The following is a 19,961-nucleotide window of genomic DNA, read 5'->3' as shown; positions in this document are numbered from 1 at the left end:
GATTGCTGGTACTGATAGGTCACTGGTTTCCAGGATAGGATGGCCAGGTACCATGGGAGTATGATCCAATTGAATTTCATTATGTTACCTTATTGCCATGTCAAGTGTGCATGCAGGCGACATAGTGCTTCCTCTTTGCACCCACAATGGTGCTTGTTTGCACCAGCACCGTGAATGCAGCCAACCCTCTAGTGAAACCAGTCAACTTTGACCTCAGCAAACCTTACAATTAATTCTTCCAGAAGAGCCATAATCAACTGGCAACAACCTTTATTAGAGCTAACTGTCATAAATCATGATCAGCACTTGTCAGATTGGTAAATGAAAAAAATCAAGAATGAAAAAACTCTACAGGGAAGAGCAAATCAAATCTGAGGTTGGCAATCTTAAATCAACATTCATAGAATCTGAACATAAATCCTGTGATGCTCAGACAGCGATGACGAGGTCCATATCTGAAGCAAACATGTAATAGCAATAAGTTGATTTTTATATTGTGCGAAGAAAGACTGATCAATTTCTCGTAGCATCCTAACCTTTTCCTGAACACAGTGATTTGAACACTGTGCAGAATTTAAAGCAACAACAGCTAGGTAAATTTGGTCCAAAAGGATAGGAAGCAAGACATGTTATTCTAAGGATTTGCACATGTGAGAATAATGGAAAGTAACGTGCAATTAAATATTTTGTTCTGAAGTTTGTACAAAGATTTTCTCAATTGCAGTTTTACATGTAAAGGAATAGTGTAACTGCAACAGTTTTCTGGAGGTCGACTGTCAGCTTTGTCATATATTCAGTTGCTGCCATTTTATTTCTTTAGTTTAAATGAGCAAAGAATGAAAATAAAATGAATAATCACACAAAAGAAGCTGCTTGCTATCATAATTGCTCAATTTAAGAGCAGTTCGCACAAGAAGAGTCCAAGGAAAAAATGTTATGACCTACAGTATTACTGAACAACTCCACTGCTTCCAGATAACCTCTCCAAATTTCCGTCCTGTAGTTCCTTCCTCACTAATGACACGTTGTTCCAACGACGAGCATCGGCAAAGATATTTGACAAGGCCACTTTGGATGCTCCATGGTTTGGATCAAGCTTGGCCAACTCTTCCGCGGCCTTTTCACCTAAGGCTACATTTCTATGTGTCCTCGCAGCTGCAAGGATGCTGCCCCATATCACCACATCTGATTTCATCGGCATCGTCTCGGTGAGATGTTCCGCCTCTTCCAAGTGTCCAGCTCGACCAAGAAGATCAACCATGCAACCGTAGTGTTTAATTGTTGGTTGGATTCCATATTCTCTGCTCATGGTCTCAAAGTGCTGCTTCCCCTCGGTTACGAGCCCAGCATGACAGCATGCATTTAAGACGCCAATGTATGTGACTGAGTTTGGCTTGATACTGGTGCTTTGTAATTGGGAGAAGAGTTGAAGCGACATGTTCGCATGGCCGTGGATGGCTAAACTGCAGATGATAGCATTCCAAGGAGACACGGAAGATGACTTACGCTTGACATAACTGAATACTTGAACTGCATCAGCGACACTGCCACACTTTGCGTACATATCAATCAGCCCAGCACTCAGGTTATCGGTAAGTTTGATTGATTTGCTGACTATGTAGTGATGAATGCTTCTGCCTTGCTCCAATGTGCCGGAATCAGCAACCGCGGATAGAGTACTTGCCAATGTGACGTCGTTCGGCTCAACACCAGCACCCAGCATCGAGAAGAATAGCTGCAGAGCCGTGTTGGAATGTCCACTCTGTACATACCCAGATAACAAAGTGCTCCAGGAAATGGTGTCCCTCTGAGGCATGCCATCAAACAGTCGCCTTGCCTCATGCATCAGGTTCCCCCGTAGTAGACCAGACATGAGAGCGTTCCACGACGCAACATGTGACTTGTCTGATAATCTGAACTGCATCCGGGCAAGGTCGAGGCGATCGCAAGAACCATAGACATGGATAAGTGTCGCTTGCACAAACAGATGGGCATCGAAACCGTCCTTCAGAATGACCGCATGGAGTTGCTGCCCTTCTGAAACAGCAGCATGCCGAGCGCACAGCTTTATCAAATCAACAAGCAGCGCCGCGTTGCCCCTCGTATCTGCCTCAGCCATCATGCCAGCGTATGCCCCGAGGGCTTCTGATTTACAATCTGCGCGGATGTACCCGTCGATCATCGTCAGCCAAGAGACCGCGTCCCTTTCCGGGATCCTCCCGAATACCTCGGCAGCCATCTGAAGCATCCCTGCCTTTGCGTAGCCGTTGAGCATGGCATTCCAGGTGACCGTGTTCTTCTCCGGCATCCACTCGAAGATCTCGCGGGCAGAACAGACCTGTGAGGTTGATGATGCATAAGCATGGACCAGGTTGGTGGCCACGATGATAAAGCCGTCGAGCCCGCGCCGCACGGTGACTGCGTGCGCCATGCTAACTGGCACCGGCGCCGTGTCATGGGACAACGCCGTGAGCACGCCGGCGAGAGTGACCTCGTTGGGAGGCACGCCCTGGGCGAGCATGCCGCGGAAGACCGCCAGGGCCTCCTCCGCGCGGCCGGCGCGCGCGAGGGCGGTGAGGACGGTGGTGTACGAGACGGTGTCCCTGTGGGCCTGGGGCATCTCCGCGAGCATGCGCCGCGCGAGGTCGAGCCGGCCCGCGCGAGCGAGGGCGGCGAGGATGGTGTTGTGGGCGGCGGGGTCGCGGAGGGCGAGGGGTATTTCGTCGAACAGGTGGTGGGCGAGCGCTGGCGCGTGGGAGGCGGGGGTGAGCCGGGCGTAGAAGGCGAGCAGGGAGTTGCGGACGAAGGGGTTGGCGAGGAGGAGGCCCGACTTGGCGGCGAGCGCGTGGAGCTGCTCCCCGTGCCGGAGGCGCGCGCCGGACTTGAGGGAGGAGACGAGGAAGACGGCGAGAGGGGCGCCGGCGCCGGGCATGTGGATTCCTTTGTGTCCGCCGAGCGCGCGCGCGCGCGGTCTATCTCTCCGCTATCAGCGAGAGTCCGCAGTCCCCCGGTCGCCGCCTCTTCCACTGGAGGTCAGATTGTGTTTGTTTTGTGCGTGTATTTGTCAGCGCGTGACCTGTACAGGCGGTGTTGTAGTTTCTTCTTCATTTCTGCCTGTTCTTTGTACTCCGGCGCGGCGGCAGGGAGGGGCCTGCCTTGCGCCGCCCGGACTTGGTTGCCACCGCAGGGTACCTCCAGGCTTCATGCTTTGCTCGGGGGCTATTGGGGGAGGCGCGTCAGGTGGCGACTTCCCAAGGTGCAAGGTCCGACGGTTAGCGCACCGAGGGCGTTCGACGAAATGTCTGCAAGAAAGCTGCTGGTGAGAACTCCGTTTCTGCTTACGCGGTTCATGTTCCTGATGCTGGTGACGACCAAGGAAGGCTTAGGTGAATTCGTTGCAAGAAATTTGGAGACGACATTAGTCATTGGGAATTTGCCATGTAGTTGCGGTTCCTATTACTGCGATCTAACTAGGTTGATGGCATCATTTTCTTGTGATCAGACCCAAACCTGAGGCCAAGTCACTATCAAAGGGCAAGGTGCTTCCACCATGCTGCCATTATACGTACTCCCTCCATCCGTCCCATGAAAGTTGTCTTAGATTTGTCAAAATTTAGACGTATCTAGATGCAATATAGTGTGTGTGGACATATCCAAACTTTGACAAATCCAAGAAAGGTTTCATGAGACGGAGGGGTACTTTGAATTGGACATAACAATGCAGTGGCATGAAAAGTGTAAATAGCAACACAGTGTACCTTCATAGCCAACCCATTTACATATCACTACTCCCATTTTTTCCTTTAGAGAATGGTTCTCATATCTGGAAAGTGAACAGTTGACCTACCGTCTACCGGCCCTGTAGAACTGTAATAGTAAGTCCGTTCTTTGAGTTTTCGGTACTGCCCCTTACAAGTTCTGTTTTCTCATCTGTATGGGCAAAATATGCAGGTTGGCTTGGGATGGGAATTGCCGCGCTTCCGTTCTCCAAGATTAACACAACAGATGACATGAGTGGCCTGTCGTTGGGGTTGTCCTGCACACACAAGAGCCCTATCTGAACGCAAAGCAAAGCTTCATCTGGTATGCAACTCTTCACTATATCAGGGTCCACTAAATCCATTGCCTTCCTTTCCTTCCATAGGTTCCATGCCTGAAAAAAAATAAGGACTCAAATCAACAGTTGATGTTCTGGGACTCGACAAGTTTAAATTGTGTACTCTTTGCAGATTTCGAAACGCTTATACTCACATAGGAAATGAGATTTTCGAACTCCATGATGTGACCAGTAGAGCTTATCTTCACACCACTTACAACTTCCAAGGTCAACACACCAAAGCTATACACATCAGACTTGGCAGAAAATATGCCTCTCATTGCATATTCAGGAGCCATGTAGCCGCTGTTATATTTGCCAGCAAAAGTTATTTTTTTTCCCTGTGACTTAGGTTCACTAGAATGTTAATTTTATAAAATTGACCACTCACTATGTTCCGACGACTCGATTCGTGTTTGCCTTCTGCTGGCTGTCACCAAACATCCTTGCCATACCAAAGTCTGCTATCTTTGGTCTCATCTCTTCATCCAACAAAACATTGCCTGCTTTGAGATCTCTATGAATAATCTTCATTCTTGAATCTTGATGGAGATATAGGAGCCCTTTAGCGATACCTTTGATGATTCTAAACCGCGTTGGCCAATCTAACATTGTTTTTCTTGCACTGTCTACAAAGGGCAACCATAGTATGGTTAGTGACATATCTGTTGTGTTGATTAAAGAACTTGTGATGCAGTTTTGGATCATACTGAAAAGTAGAGCATCCAAGCTTTTGTTAGGCATGTACTCAAAAATCAGAAGCTTTTCATCTCCCTCTAAGCAGCAACCAAGAAGTCTAACTAAATTCCGATGTTGCAGTTTGGCAATCAGAACAACTTCGTTTCTGAACTCCGCAATTCCCTGGTTAGAATCCTTGCTGAGCCTTTTGATAGCAACTTCTCGACCATCCAGCGTTGCCTTTGTGATCGAGTAGAAAATAAATTCAAGAAAAAATTGAAGTGAATAAATGAATGAGATCGCAATGTATGTACGCCTCAATCAAGAATACGATTATTACAGATAGATGAAAAATACCTTATAAACTTTGCCAAATCCACCTTGCCCAATCATGTATGATTTTTGGAAGTTGTTCGTAACACCCACAATTATTTTGAAACTTACCATTGGAAAATCAAAAATTTCAGTGGGGCTTCCTGCTCCAAAGCCTTCGTGGATGTCCAAGTCTCCTAGCACTAACCTATTGAGATTATCGCGTCTCTGTCTTTTCCCTGCTTCCAAAATATTGCGAACATTTCTAGTCTCATGAGGTTAATGTAGAAACTGGATGTTAGTACGTCATACATGCATGTTACTTTGAGCGAAGTTTAATGTACCTTTTGACCTGCAAATCCATGTCACAAGGGAGATACACATAAGCACCAGAACACTTGCTAAAATTGATAGTACAATCTTCAAAATATTTCTCTCCTGTATTCGACCTTCACCAAAACAGCTTAACTTATCAGGTATCAAACAATGTTTCTAGTACAAATAATAAGTGTAATCATCTATCGGTTGCAACTACTGTGTTTGAGTTTTATGTATGATTTGAGGTTTTGACATTATACTATGTTTAAATTGCCTACACATTGGACGCTGAACAGACTTGGGTAAAACATATACCAGTTTGCTCATACCATATTGGATTTGGATACTGAAGGTGTTAGGATCTGTGCATCAGCTGAGCACTTCAGGTTTTATTTTTTCACTATCCATCAATATTTCACATTTCTGACAGGTTCTTATGGGACTGTTTGTTGCAGGGAACTGAAGTTCATGCGACCCTCATCTAATGCACCAGATTTATTCTCCAACTGTTACTACTCCATTTACTGTTTATATTGTTATGCTGATGTGCAGATGGTTTAGATCTACATACAGAGAATTATCGCCGGGTAGTGAAGTTCTGTTTCTGAATTCTGATCTGACTAGGGACATGTTAAGTTCTTTTGCCCATATCTATACCTAATAATAAAGGGAGAAGTGTTTCCGCGGTTTGGTCCGTCCTATTTTCGTCGTTCGTCTAACTTTTCGTCCGTCGCCCGTGTTTTCAGTCGTTAATTTTCGTTTCCTAGCCGCGTGAGAATTTGTTACGGATACGATCGATCCGGTCTGTGTCGTAATCGTAATACGAAGCGTCCTGGACGCCCACGTCTAGGCGTGAACCGGCCATCCCAGCAAACCCACGCAACCACGCCTCCTCAACGATCGGGATTCAGGAGCATCCTGATCTGCTTCCTATTATTCCGCCGTGCTTTGGGACTTAGAGGCCCACCCGTGCTTCGATACAAGTCTGTCGTCTCAACTCTTCCCCGTCCCAATTGTCTATCACCCCACCGGCCACCACCCGTCCCTGATCTCTAAATCTCCAATATATGTGGAACCTGTGCTGCAAAACAGTGCGCGCAACATTGGTACGATCCGAAAAAAACGCGCCTGATGCAAAGAAGAGGCCCCATCGGTTAATCACCCCGGGCATAACCACCGCTTTTTATGTTTCTCTCAAGGCAATGGAAGCGACGTCGCCGGCAGCCGTCGAGAGTAGGGGAACAACGGCAGCAGCCATCGGGAGTAAGCACGGACATGCAGCGGCGGCGGCCATGGGAGTAGCCACGGTCTTGCAATGGCGGCAATCAGGAGTAAGGACAGGCATGCATCGGCGGCGCGGCCTGGCAATCGTCGTCGGCGGCCTCATAGCTTGCCTCGGCGGTGTGGTGTCAGGATGTCCTGAAGTCGAAGCTACATCGCGAGCAAAGTCGAAGATAATTAACTCGGCTGCCCTGAAGTCGAAGCTACATCTCGAGCAAAGTCGAGTTGTCCTTTGTATGTGGCTTAACGTCTGCCTCCTTCAGGTCCTCGACGGAAAGAACTTATCCGGCATTATAATCGATGAATCCATCTGCTTCTAGCAGTTTTCCATCTGCCTGTAGGTCCTCATCGAGCTCTCTCTGGCAACCTATCCCCATGGCCAGTCGTTGCGTCAAAGCAGGAGCGATCTACCCTGGAACGATCTTGATGGAGCGTGAGAGATAAACGAACGAGCGGCAAAAAGATATGGAGTGCTTCCCCTTGCCGATATCTGCTCCGGTTCTTCAATTATTTTTTCCTCTGCCGCGGAGGCTGCACCCATGCCAGCGAGCTTGGGGTCGCCAGAACCTGGACAGCTTGGGGTTGACGGGCGAACATGCCGTCACATGAACCACGTGATGTATTTCTACGGACTCCACCTGTTCCCCGCTGCCGCCCGTGCGCTGGATGGGAGCCAGACTGTCCGCCGCCGATTGAGCGCGAGGTGGACGGGATCAGCCGCTGTCTAGATTTGGCTCAGGTTCTTTATCAACTACGTCTCTGTGATGATCCACATAAGCTGCTATCAATCGAATCGATCAGTACTCTGCTTGACACCTTCTTCAGCAGTCAGGTGCATCTCAAGTATTTATCGAAAAAACAGGTGTATCTTAAGATTAGGACTGCTGGGTATGGTTGAAGATCAGAAAATTCGCTTTGCAGTATCTTCTCAAATTGCACACACAAATTTCATTACGGTGGTTCATGTGCGATGCAGATCAATTGCTGCAATATTATCTGGTGGTGCACATACAGCAGAGCCGGTCGCTATCTCATTTTGGAATGCTCTTACTTAATTTAACTTTTGTTTTCTGCTCTTCACTTTGTTAATTTTCTGTTGGGAAATGATTACTAGATGACCAAGATCTACAATGATAGTGCCACTTCCTTTTGCCAGGAAACCTTGCGTTGAAGTTGAAGGAGACAACGTATAAGAAACACATGCAAGTGAAACTCTCGCGGACATCATTGGCGCCTTGGCGGCAATGTCAGCTCTACAAGACTATCATGGTGGCTTGAGAGAAGCAGAAACAGGCTGATACTCTGTATTTCAGGTTTTATTGGTCCTTGGGTCCTTCCTGTTTCTAATTACAGGTAACTAAACACAATGATATGATCATTTTATTACCTGGGACTTCATTTTTGAGGTAGTTATGATTTGTGAATCTGAGGAATTCTCGTAGGATTGTGACTTCTAGATAGATGCGAAAAGAAATTAAAAACAGAGAAAACAGTAGATAAAATAAAATAAAGTTATGAAAGATTAGATCAAGTTGAAAGACAATAAAAATGTAAATTAAGGTGAAAGGGCAAACTGAGGATATCGTTTTGCCGATTGACTTTCTGGAAATATATAGGCTGTACCAACATTCTTTTCTACGAAAATTCATTTTTTCTTCTCCCAGTGCAACGCACGGGCACTTTTGCTAGTTTTACTAAATACGGTAATTGTTCTCTCTAATTTTTTTTTTTTTGCTTCTCCTGCAAATAGGAACTTACAGTAAATTTCCATTCATCTAATTTCGTTGTGATTAATTATTGGAAGGTGACACACATCTACTAGGGAAATATTGGTGCTACGTACCTGAATCAACCAAACCAGCAATCCGAAGATGCAAAGTCTCGCTACCAGCGGCGTTGCCATCGATCTTCTTCTCAGTGTCAATGAGATCCCCAGCCCACACAAAGCACCTGGTGGAATCCCCCGTGGCACTGGTGCTCAGATTGACCTGCGCGTACGCGACACAGGAGCAGTTGCGGGCACACTCTGCGGCGCACTCCTCCATGCTCCTGTCCAGGACATGCACGAACCCGTCCGGCACTTTCATGGCCGGCAACGCCAAGAAGCCATCGCCACAGTGTAAGGCCTTCTTTCGCTGGCATCCCTCAGAGAATCTGCCGCTGCTCCACTCTCCCATGCTCGTGGGCTGGAAACCTTGGAGACACTTGCAAGTAGGGACAACCTCCGAGTTGTCGCAGTAACCATATGGTCCACAATAGCCATAGCGGTCACACTCCCAGTTCGGCCACTCCCCGAGTACAGCCCACACTGACAAGCTCTTGTTCCAACTTTGAAGTTGGAATTTGCCAGAGTAGGTCAGCACATACCTGGTCTGGGCAGCGCCATCCGCGAGGTTATAGGTTAAGTAGATCTCCTCATCGTTGTTGATGATGGACTGGTACACGAGGTTGCTGTTGTTCGCCTGGTACTGGCTTGACACCTGGTATCCCGTCCATGGGGCGCTGCGGTACACCGGCCGCGACCCGTTCCACAAGAAAAACTGGAGGAGGGAGCCTGGATCGCTGCTGTAGGAGAAGCTCCCCGGCGAGGGATCACCAGGACGCTTCCAGGAAACCAAGATATCCCTGGCGTGCGTCTTGTAGTTGGCACGGATCCTCATGCCAGGAAGGAACGTGTCTGTCGGGTGCTCGAAGCTCTGCCATAAGGTGGTGCCATTCGGCGACCGAAGGATGAAGCTGCCGGTGTTCAGAAGCACCGCCATCGGCAGAAGGGAAGATGAAGAGCTTGTGGTAGTGGTCAAGTTGGTAGTCCAAATGATATGCCCACCATCACCATCAGCTAAAACAAGATTGGAGGTATTGGTAAGGTATAGCGTTGGTTGAGATGAAGTGTCGTTTCTGATGGGGGTTTCTCGATTGGCAACCCACACCACTGTGAGCTCGGGGATAGCGCTGTACCATATGCCGAGGTACAGGTTGGCCAGAGTGGAGTTGGCCGGGGAGAAGAAGCCCAAGGTGAACGCCCCACCATCGGAGACTATGGTCATGCCAGGGGAGAGCGGCTTGCCAGGGGCAAGCCGGTCGTCAGGTGCACTCATCGGCAGGAAGAGAAGGATCAGGATTGTGATGTAGGTGAGAGCTGACCAGTCCATGGATCTGACCGAAATCTTTGAGCGCAGTGTGCGCCTGATATGAAATCTGGAATTTAAATGTACTGATGCCTCTTGCCCAGAACTCGGTCTCCAGCCTTGGCCCACGGTGAATAATGTAAATTGTTGTTAACTTGTGAGTAGCTAATTTGCACACTAGGCCTAGTATTTAGACCTTAGTTTGCAGCCCGGATAATCTATACCTATATATACCTACTAATAAAGGAAGGAAGGTTTCTCCCCTTTATTTTCGTCCGTTTTGGAAGTGCCCAGGTTTTTCAGTTCAATTTACGAGCAATGCCACCGGTTAGTTAAAAAACGTTTGGGCTGAACAGGCCACCGAATCGATTGGCAAATCCCCTCCTTCCCTGCCTCTGCTCCCGTCGACGGAGGAGACCTGCTCGATTGGGAGCCGTCGGGGCTCAGGACGGGGATGGGAGGGGTGGTACTTGCATCTGTGGCGGTGCTTCAGGAGGACGGCTTCGCGAGGCCAGAATCTGGCCGGTCTTGGTCAGGAATCGATGCGGACAGCGGCTGGAAGACCCTGGTTGCGAAGATCTGGAACTCGCCTTCTCCCTTCTCCTCTGCGCTGGAGAGGGAGGTGAGCTCCTCTCCAAGTCCCTCGACATCGTCTACCCACGCGGCACAGCCGCCGGTATGGCTCACGCCCTGCCGCCATCCGGGTTCCACGCGCATCTTCTTCCGACGGCCCCCTCGCGGCGCCCCAGTCCTCCACCACGGTCTTCCATGCTTGTTGCCGCCATGTTCCTCTCGCAGCTCTGTCCCAACCTCCTTGCAGCGCGACGCAACTCTGGGGAAATACAGGATCTGGTGGTGGACGGCGTCGGCCGGTACAACATCGGCGGGACGGCGGCGCGGTAAGTGGAGTAGTGGACCATGGCGGCGGGGGTTGGCACGGTTGGGTCGGAGCAAGGTCAGGCGCGACACGAGAAGGGGCCGGGAAGTCGACAGGAGGCAGAGCGCGGGCCTGTGGCGTCTGCCGGCGGCGGAGCTAGCGGCGGCGGTGGGAGGGAAGCGCGTGCGGGTTGCGTGCGTGTGTGGAGGTAAAGGATAGGGAAAATTTGCTATAGGACACCGTTATTTTCTGGCGTTTGCCGAAACACACCGCCCGATTATGTCTTTGCCAAGTATCATTACAATTTTGTGACACATTTGCCAGAACACACCACCAGCCTAAAAACGGAAAGTTTTGCACTTTTTCTTGTGATGATTGGTTTTGAAGACAAAGTGCAAAGCTTTCCCTTTTTAGCCAGGTGGTGTGTTCTGGCAAATGTGTCACATAGTTATAATGGTACGTGGCAAAGACACAATCGAGCGGTGTGTTTCAGCAAACGCCAAGAAATAACGGTGTCACGTGGCAAATTTTCCCTAAAGGATAAGGCTGGAGCCGCTTCGGTTGCTGGACTGGGTATTGGTAGTTTCGTACGGTTTGGCTGGGCGTAGCTGGTTGATGGACCGAACATGTACAGGTATGGCTACCTCTTTTTTTCCTAATTCTTTTTGCATTTATTTTTCTTATTTTTAGAAAAATAGAAATAGAAAGAGAGGGTTTTTTTTGTCGAGAAACACAGTACAGACGCAGATGCTCACATACACACGCATACACTCGCCCCTATAAAAACACACGCACAGTCTACCTCTATGAGCACCTCCGTAGACTGAGCCGACGGATCGGGTCTTAAAATTGACGAAGTCACCACAGGCGCCTCGCTGTCAACGGGAACATCGCCTCCCACTAAAAAAAGTTCCGCCTTTATGAGACACACATATATTAAATCTGTGATTTGATTTTTGGTGAGCTCGGAGTACAACCACCCTGCTAACCACCCAACCTTAAGTTGGTTCTCGGAAAGAGAGGCCTTGTGAGCGTCTACTTCTAGAAGATCCATTTTGCATAAATTCTTACACAACCTGATGCCCCATGCAGACCAACATGATCTTACTTTGTGCATCTTTGTGACACACATTTTCTTCGGTTGCAATGCACATGTATTTTTTAGTCGAACTTATAACACTGCCTTCCTTTTCGGTGGTCTCTCTAACGAGAATGAAACAAATCTCTTAGTTTAGAGCAAGGCACGTGGTGAGCGGCTGCCGTTGTGGTCGGCGGGGCATGCAGAAGAGGTGAGGCGAAACTTGTGCGACATGGGCCGGACGATCTCAGTGGCGAAGCTAGGAAAATTTGTTCGTTCGTGTCAGCCATTTACATTCATTGCGTGTCATTGCACATAGTTAGAAGTATTTTCCTTTTTTTAGAAGGAACATCAAAATATTATTGATGTTATTTGACACCATTGTCCATTGATTACATGTTAGCTCTCCCATCTAGGACGTGTCATGAGAGGCATGACCAACGTGTTATTGGAGCCTGGAGAGACTCAGTTCAAACTCACTCTCCTCCTAGCTTCAGGCCCTCTCGAGGCTCAGTCCTATCCCCGTATGTAGTTCTCCCGTGCTCACATAACCACCTTGAAGCAACCCAAGTTTGTATTTTTATGCTTCCTCGCTAGCAGTCGCATCGTCATTAAATTATTGAAGATATGTGGGCATGATTATTTTTCTTCCCCGGTGCAACGCACGGGCATATTTCCTATATACATCTAAAAGTTGCAGTCTAGATTGGTCTGGTTCTTATATTTTTTGCAAGTTGGGCCAAGTATTGCTGATGTTCTCACTCAGGGTATTTGTGCTATTTAAGGAGTACTAAAGTCATGCATGTGACATGTATAGGCTGCTCATAGTGGAATGCATGTTACTTTCACTATGAGGTCTTAGATGTAGTGTAACTTGTACTTAGTGTAATATCTTGTTCAACTCATTAAGTTCATTGGTTGGATAGATTTGATGTGGGAAGATGGTGAATTAGGAAGACTTAGTAAGTCAAATATATAGGAACAAGTTTCAGTCTGGACGCTGTATTTATCATGTTGACACTCTGAACCACATGTTAGAAATTATTCCAGTTTGCACCATATGTAGCACTATTACTAACGATGTGCGCCACATTTAGGAAATTCTTGCTAAACAAGACTAGCACTAGCATGAAGCACTACAAGATGATGTGCCAAGCCATTGGAAGAGGGAACCCAAAAAAATATATATGTACTTGATTTAGCTGATCTTGAGTATGATTATCTATTAGCTAAGTACTGGTAGAACATTCAGGAACGTGAACTTCCCAAACGTTTCGAAGGGTTGAAAATGGTTAGTAACAGTGCTAAATACGGTGCAAAAATGTAAATCGGAAAAAGGTACGACTGCGTATATTCAATTAACCGTAAGTAGTGCTCCCTTCGATCCATATCGAGTGTACAATGCTGTACTAAATCAGCAACAGATAATATGGATAGTTAATATATGGATTTGAGGGAGTGTACTAGAAAAGATGCGGTGCAACCATTATGCATCCATATCCGGTTCCTTTTCACCCCTAGCCATGGATAAGAGTTGACGTTTTAGTTGTCCACGTTGGTGGCTAGAGTAGGAAAGTAATTAAGGGCGGTATTAATCTCTGTCGCCAGTCAGCTGACTAGTGATAGAAACATTAAGAAATGGCGTACACATGAGCAGCCTGCGAGTGTTCTTTGGACTCCTATGATTCAGTGACGACTGACGACTACTAAGTTTCCTAGACTCCTTCAAATATATCACTCGGTGCTTCTAGTCAATCTGCTGTCACATCATGCGTATATCACTTGATAGTTAACGGGCGCGACTTGGAGTAGCTCTGTAGCTGGGCAGAAAATAACACAAAGCACTGGTGGAAAAAGGGCCTTTGGTCGCGGTTCGCAACTGCCATTAGTCGCGGTTGCGCAACCGCGACCAAAGTAGCGCGACTAAAGGCCCCCCCCCCCCCTTTAGTCGCGGTTCCTTACGAACCGCGACTAAAGGCCCGTCCACGTGGGCCGCAGGCGAGCGCCAGGGCGGAGGACCTTTAGTCGCGGTTCTTCTGGCCAACCGCGACTAAAAGCCTCCGCAGGGTTTAGGGTTTAGCCCCCCCTCCCCCTAAATCTGGTTTCTTTTTAATTTGTATTGTTTTATTTCTTTTGGGTTTTAATTTTGAAGGAGTTTCACATATTCTACGGTACTACATACATGCATATGAATGTACAATTTCAAACAAATTTGAAATTAGAACCAAAAAGAATTCAAGAGGAATATACAATATATATTCAATATCGGATGACCATATACAATTTTGAACAAGTTTCCATCCATAATTTAGTGCATATGAAGTTCTACGTCCTCTACATAGTGTTCTCCTCTAGGATCGATGACTTCCCTCGCCAACCATCCAGCTAGTTCCTCTTGAAGTGGTCGGAAGCGAGCTTGTGGACTAAGCGTCTTCCGGAGGTTATTCCTCATGATGTTGTTCTCACACTTCTGGTCCCGCTCATTGCAGTATCTCCGGATCCTCTCACAAACATAGTATCCACATAGATTGGTCCCCGGTGGCTGAATATCCCCAGTCGTCCGCACTGCCATTTTAAATTGTAGCTCTTTTTTGAATTCACCGACCTTTTGATCTACGAACCGTCTCCAAACCCTACGAGGCAAAGAAAATTAAATGAACAAGAGAGTTATTAATTAGTTACTTGATATTAGGAAATGATGAACGAAATAGGCCGATCGATATAGAGCGCAAATGAATGAAAATAATTACTTTTGCATCATTTTTCTCATGTCGGCCCAAAGCGCCGGATCCATATTCAGAGAGTCGTGGACGAGAACTGTGGAGGTGTGAAATTGAATTACCATAAGAATCCAGTGGAACCTGCGGACACGATACATGCACAGTCATGCATAACTCATCGATACCATGCATGGAGTAAACAAAAGAGAATGTGCTCAAGACAGAAACACTCACCCAAAATGGTAAGGAAATAGAATATCACTTTTGAGTTCCTGTTTTCTAAAAAACCGCCACAGGTCATCCTCCACGTCGGCGGGGTGGTGTTCTAACACATATGAATTAACGATTTATGGGTCAATGAACCCAACATCATGGATGTTCCTTATTCGCATTTCCCGCTTCTTCATTCTGCATAATAGCGTACACAACAAGATAGTTAGGACAATATATATATATATATAGTGCAGGCAATGAACGAGATGGGGTAGAAATTAATAAATCACTTACAGAACGTAGTAACTGATGATAGATTTGTCGAGCTCGCGCAGATTGAACAGCTGGAACAATTCACTCCGATGAATTGTTATATAGTAATGTTTGAAGTGATGCTCATATCTAACTTCCGCATAAATATAGTCTTTGGCGTTTTTAAGTTTTATGTAACCCTTGTACCAATTTAGCAGACCTTTCATTTGTCGAGGTAGATCCTCTTCCTGCGCAGGCTCGACGAGAGGGCCATTCTTCACATATGTAAATACTACGTCCTTCATTGGCGCCTCATCAAGGCCTAACAGTGCACGAAGAGTGATACCTAAGTCAGCCGCTTGTTCTATGGCACTCGTTACAGTCAATCCATGTGCTGCCGCAGCTGCTATGATATCGGGGGCATCCGGACCGGCGGCTTGCACTATGAGCGGGGCGATCGATTGTTTACTTTGTTCCCCGAGCTGGGCAACTTCTTTCCCCCTTTCTAATTTTTTCTCGGCCTCCTCCAAGGCTTTCTTCTCCGCCAACTCTTGGTTCCTCTTGAACGCGAGTGCTTGCCTACGAAGTTCACGTAAATAGTCGTCAGGCAGATTCTTCGCGGCTTGGGACGGTGTGTTCAAAAATGACTTAGCCCAGCTCTTTTCCTTGTCAGAAAATACTTGCTTGGGCTCGGGCTCTCTTTTCTTCTTGCAGTCCGCCTTCCATTTCTCATAATCAGCAGCCGCGTGTGCGTCGACTTCCTCGGCACTACGTTCCCAAGGCCTTGTGGGGAGAGGCTTCAGTGATGGCTCTGGTATCTTTGTGGTTCTAGGTACATAAGGGTCCGGGTTAATAACCCAGGACTGCTTCTGCTTCTTCGCCGGAGGTGGATTGGGGGGCGGTGTCTGATCACCCGCCGGACGAGGACTGGGGGGCGGCGTCTGCTTACCCGCCGGAGGTGAATTGGGGGGCGGCGTCGGCTGACGTGAAGGAGGTGTAGGTGAAGCACCACCACCACCACCGCCACCGCCACCGCCGCCACCACCACCACCGTAGGGGGGTGGACTTGTTGGCGCCTCGCCTGGAAACTTGATAAACTTCTTCTGCCATAGAATGAACTGGCGCTTGACATCTCCAAGTCTTTTCGCCCCTTCAGGTGTAGCAATGTCAATGTCCAGGTCCTCAAACCCTTGGACTATCTCCTCCACCGTGACACGAGCATAGCCATCTTGAATGGGGTTGTTGTGGTGGAGTGCTCCAGGTGGTAAAGCACTGCCGATGGCTACCTTCATGGACATGTTCCCGATAGGATAATACAGATGACATGCTTTCATCTCCTTTATATCGTCCACGGGGTAGCGAGGAGGCTCCGGTGCAGTAATTTCGACCACCAGAGGCTCCGGTGCAGTAATTTCGATCGTCGGTGCACCAGCCGGTGAGGCCTCCGTGGAAGCCACGCTGCTTCTTCTCTGCTGCTGGCTTCCGAGATCCATTGGATGATCTTCATGCTGCGCCCGAGCTGCATCTCTTTCGGCTACTAGTACACTCACGGTTTTCTTCATCACATCCATTTCCGTTACCAACTGCGCCACAACATCTGCATCCCGATCCATCTTTCTCTTACGCCAGGACCCTTTCCAAAGATGACTTTCAAATCCTTGACCATATCAAATACCTCAAAACCAGTGTGTTCCGCAGGCTTCGGCCGGTGATCTGCCTTGCCGTTGTAATGCTTGCCTTTCTTTCTTACTGGATGACCTTTCGGAAGAAATCGACGATGCCCAAGGTACACGTTCTTCTTACAATTTGGCAAATGTACACTTTCAGTCTCATGTAAGCAGTGCGTGCATGCATTGTATCCCTTATTTGACAGTCCCGAAAGGTTACTAAGAGCAGGCCAATCGTTGATGGTTACGAAAAGCAACGCTCGTAGGTCAAATTCATCTTCTTTGTGCTCATCCCACACACGGACACCAGGTCTGCCCCACAGCTGTAAAAGTTCATCAACTAATGGCCTTAGATACACATCGATGTCGTTGCCGGGTTGCTTCGGACCTTGGATGAGCACTGGCATCATAATGAACTTCCGCTTCATGCACAACCAAGGAGGAAGGTTGTAGATGCATAGAGTCACGGGCCAGGTACTATGGCTGGAGCTCTGCTCGCCAAAAGGATTCATGCCATCCGTACTTAGACCAAATCTTATGTTCCTTGCGTCAGCTGCAAAATCTTTGAACTCTCTGTCGATCTTTCTCCATTGCGTTCCATCTGCGGGGTGTCTCAACTCCCCGTCCGACTTACGGTCCTCTTTGTGCCATCGCAACAACTTGGCATGCTCTTTGTTCCTGAACAGACGTTTCAACCGTGGTATTATAGGAGCATACCACATCACCTTGGCGGGAACCCTCTTCCTGGGTTTCTGGCCCTCAACATCGTCACCAGGGTCATCGCCTCTGATCTTATAACGCAATGCAGTGCATACCGGGCATTCATTCAAATTCTCGTATTCACCGCGGTAGAGGATGCGATCGTTGATGCATGCATGTATCTTCGTAACCTCTAAACCTAGAGGGCGACAACCTTCTTTGCTTCGTACGTCTTTGGCGGGCAACTCGTTATTCTTTGGAAACATATTCTTCAACATTTTCAGCAAGTTTTCAAATGCCGAGTCAGCTACACCTGCCTGTGCCTTCCATTTCAGCAAATCCAGTGTGCAGCCCAGCTTTTTCAGACCATCATCGCATCCGGGGTCTGGCGCCTTCCGTGATCCTCTAACATGCGATCCAAATTCTCCCTCTCTTTTTCAGTTTCGCAGCGTCTCCGTGCATCAGCAATGGTCCGACCAAGATCATCAACGGGATCATCACGTGCCTCTTCTTCACCTTCCCCTTCACCTTCCCCTTCACCTTCAGCATCCTCCATGAAAGTATCACCGAAATGAGCAAGATAGCTTTCATCGATGAAATCATCCCCTTCTTCATCTTCTTCCATTATAACCCCTCTTTCTCCATGCTTGGTCCAACAATTATAGCTTGGCATGAAACCGTGCGAAGCAGGTGCATGTGAACATCTCTTGAGGAAGAGTAACCCTTACGATTCTTACAGCTTAACACATGGACAGATAACAAAACCCCCCTGCTTGTTCGCATTAGCCACTACGAGGAAATCTTTCAAACCCGTACTGAACTCGCCGGAGAGTCGGTTACCGTACATCCATTGTCGATTCATCTGCATTATTATAATATAAAATATATAATTAACCATTATGCATTTGTTAAACTAACTAGCTACAAACAATATAAATTAAACAATGAACTACACACACATGCATATTTTATCAACGACACATCAAAGGTTCAAGTTGCTAACCGCGATCGAGGAGGAAAAAATAAATGAGAAAGCTCAAGTGTGGCTCCAACACTTCATATCATGTTTGTTTCATGCTCTTGGGGCATTTCATCAAACACCTTATGTGCATAAGAGGAACCAAAAGCAAACCTAAGACCCACTTGTGAAGTTTGTGAAGAGAATGGCTCCAAATGGCTAAGTGTTGGCTGCTGGATGGGTATATATAGGGGAGGGGCTTTAGTCCCGGTTGGCCTGGCCAACCGCGACTAAAGGCCTTCGGGCACCTTTAGTCGCGGTTGGCCTGGCCAACCGCGACTAAAGCCCCCCACGTGCACCGGCTGGCCACCGAGCGCCCTGGGCCCAGGCCTTTGGTCGCGGTTCGCCTCCCGAACCGCGACTAAAGGTCCCATTAGTCGCGGTTCCTATAGCTTCGCGACTTATGGGGCTCACCGGAAGCCTGTTTTTCTACCAGTTAAGCCCTCCTGCTGGGACATGCAAATGTGACGACAAACTGATTTACACGTTTCATACAGTCTATAGGACGAGAGATTCTAAGGAATGGAAATAAAGTGTTATTTTGTGACGAAGATGAAACAGTACAGTACATGATCTTTTCCTGTCCATTTGAACAGCTACTATGGCGCATAATATTGGTAGTATTTGATCTTCCACCTCCATCTAGTGTTGCGGATATGATGGAAAACTGATTAAGATGGGTCAACAAAAAAATTAGAGGGGTATTTGGAATTATCACAATGACAATGTTTTTTAACAAAAAAAAATGTTTCCAATTTCTTAGCTGCTTATTGAGAAACAGAGAAAATGACGAAAAAATATCACATTAGCGGTTAGGGTTTCAAAAAGCTACCACTTTACATTAGGGTTTTAAAAAGCCTCCACTCTAGTGGTAACATGTAGCAATGATTCCCGTCCGACCATGTTTTAATCAAGAAACTACATGTTGGCTCCATTGTCAGGCTCACATGGCACATGCACTAGTAGAAACAAGGGCTTTTATCACTTTTGCACCGGATTTGGCACGAACCGGTGCTAAAGGGGTCATTAGCACCGGTTCGTGCGGTCTGGACATCCAGGGGCCATTAGCACCGGTTCGTGTGGGACCTTTAGCACCGGTTCGGGTTTTTCTGCTCCCCACGCACCTCCACCCCCCCCCCCCCCCGGATCGCATTTTTTAGCACTGTAAAATAGAAAAGAAAATGATAGAAAATTCAAAAAAAATATTTTTTTTCAGATTCTTGTATGTTATGCAACCTACTATTTGGAGAAATTAAGAAATTCAAATTTTCACTTTTTTTGCAAAAAAAGTTAAAAAAAGGTAAAACCGCAATAACTTTTGCATACGACGTCGGAAAAAAACGTATAATATATCCAAAAAATCCTGAGAAAAATTAAAATTTAGGATTTTATATATTTTTTATTTTTCAAAATTAAAATTAATAATTGCATCCTGCATAAAGATTACACTCTGAAAATTATAAGTTTTTCAAATTTTCAGGTTTTAGGTTTGGCAAAACAAATTAAAAATTGAAAATAATTAAAAATAATACAAATTACAAAGTTAATGTTTATTTATTTAGTCTAGATTATTATTATATCATTACTTTTGTTTATTAAAAGAATTATTTGAAATTTGAACAAT

General features: G+C 46.9%; 2 protein-coding genes across 3 annotated transcripts; both read right to left on the bottom strand.

The window, feature by feature from the left end:
- Positions 1–852: 852 nt before the first annotated feature.
- Positions 853–3,294, bottom strand: LOC127292838 (pentatricopeptide repeat-containing protein At5g19020, mitochondrial-like). The gene has a single exon (XM_051322343.2). The coding sequence runs from the start codon at positions 2,930–2,932 to the stop codon at positions 950–952; it is 1,983 nt and encodes a 660-aa protein (XP_051178303.1). The 5' UTR covers positions 2,933–3,294; the 3' UTR covers positions 853–949.
- Positions 3,295–3,850: 556 nt separating this feature from the next.
- Positions 3,851–9,976, bottom strand: LOC127292837 (putative G-type lectin S-receptor-like serine/threonine-protein kinase At1g61610). 2 transcript variants are annotated; one of them, XM_051322342.2, is made up of 8 exons: positions 8,529–9,976; positions 5,431–5,535; positions 5,132–5,325; positions 4,807–5,014; positions 4,672–4,725; positions 4,488–4,599; positions 4,252–4,402; positions 3,851–4,153 (listed from the first exon to the last, which is right to left on the bottom strand). In XM_051322342.2, exons 1-8 carry the CDS (start codon positions 9,835–9,837, stop codon positions 3,851–3,853), a joined length of 2,436 nt encoding a protein of 811 aa, XP_051178302.1. In that variant the 5' UTR covers positions 9,838–9,976. The 2 variants fall into 2 exon arrangements, with proteins under 2 accessions (XP_051178302.1, XP_051178301.1); XM_051322341.2 differs by having other exon boundaries at positions 4,488–4,725; positions 8,529–9,975.
- Between the last annotated feature and the right edge of the window lie 9,985 nt (positions 9,977–19,961).

The sequence above is a fragment of the Lolium perenne genome, chromosome 4 (genome assembly GCF_019359855.2).
Source record: "Lolium perenne isolate Kyuss_39 chromosome 4, Kyuss_2.0, whole genome shotgun sequence".
Taxonomy (NCBI): domain Eukaryota; kingdom Viridiplantae; phylum Streptophyta; class Magnoliopsida; order Poales; family Poaceae; genus Lolium; species Lolium perenne.
The sequence above is the reverse complement of the archived record's forward strand: the minus strand, read 5'-3'. Positions and strand labels throughout refer to the sequence as shown.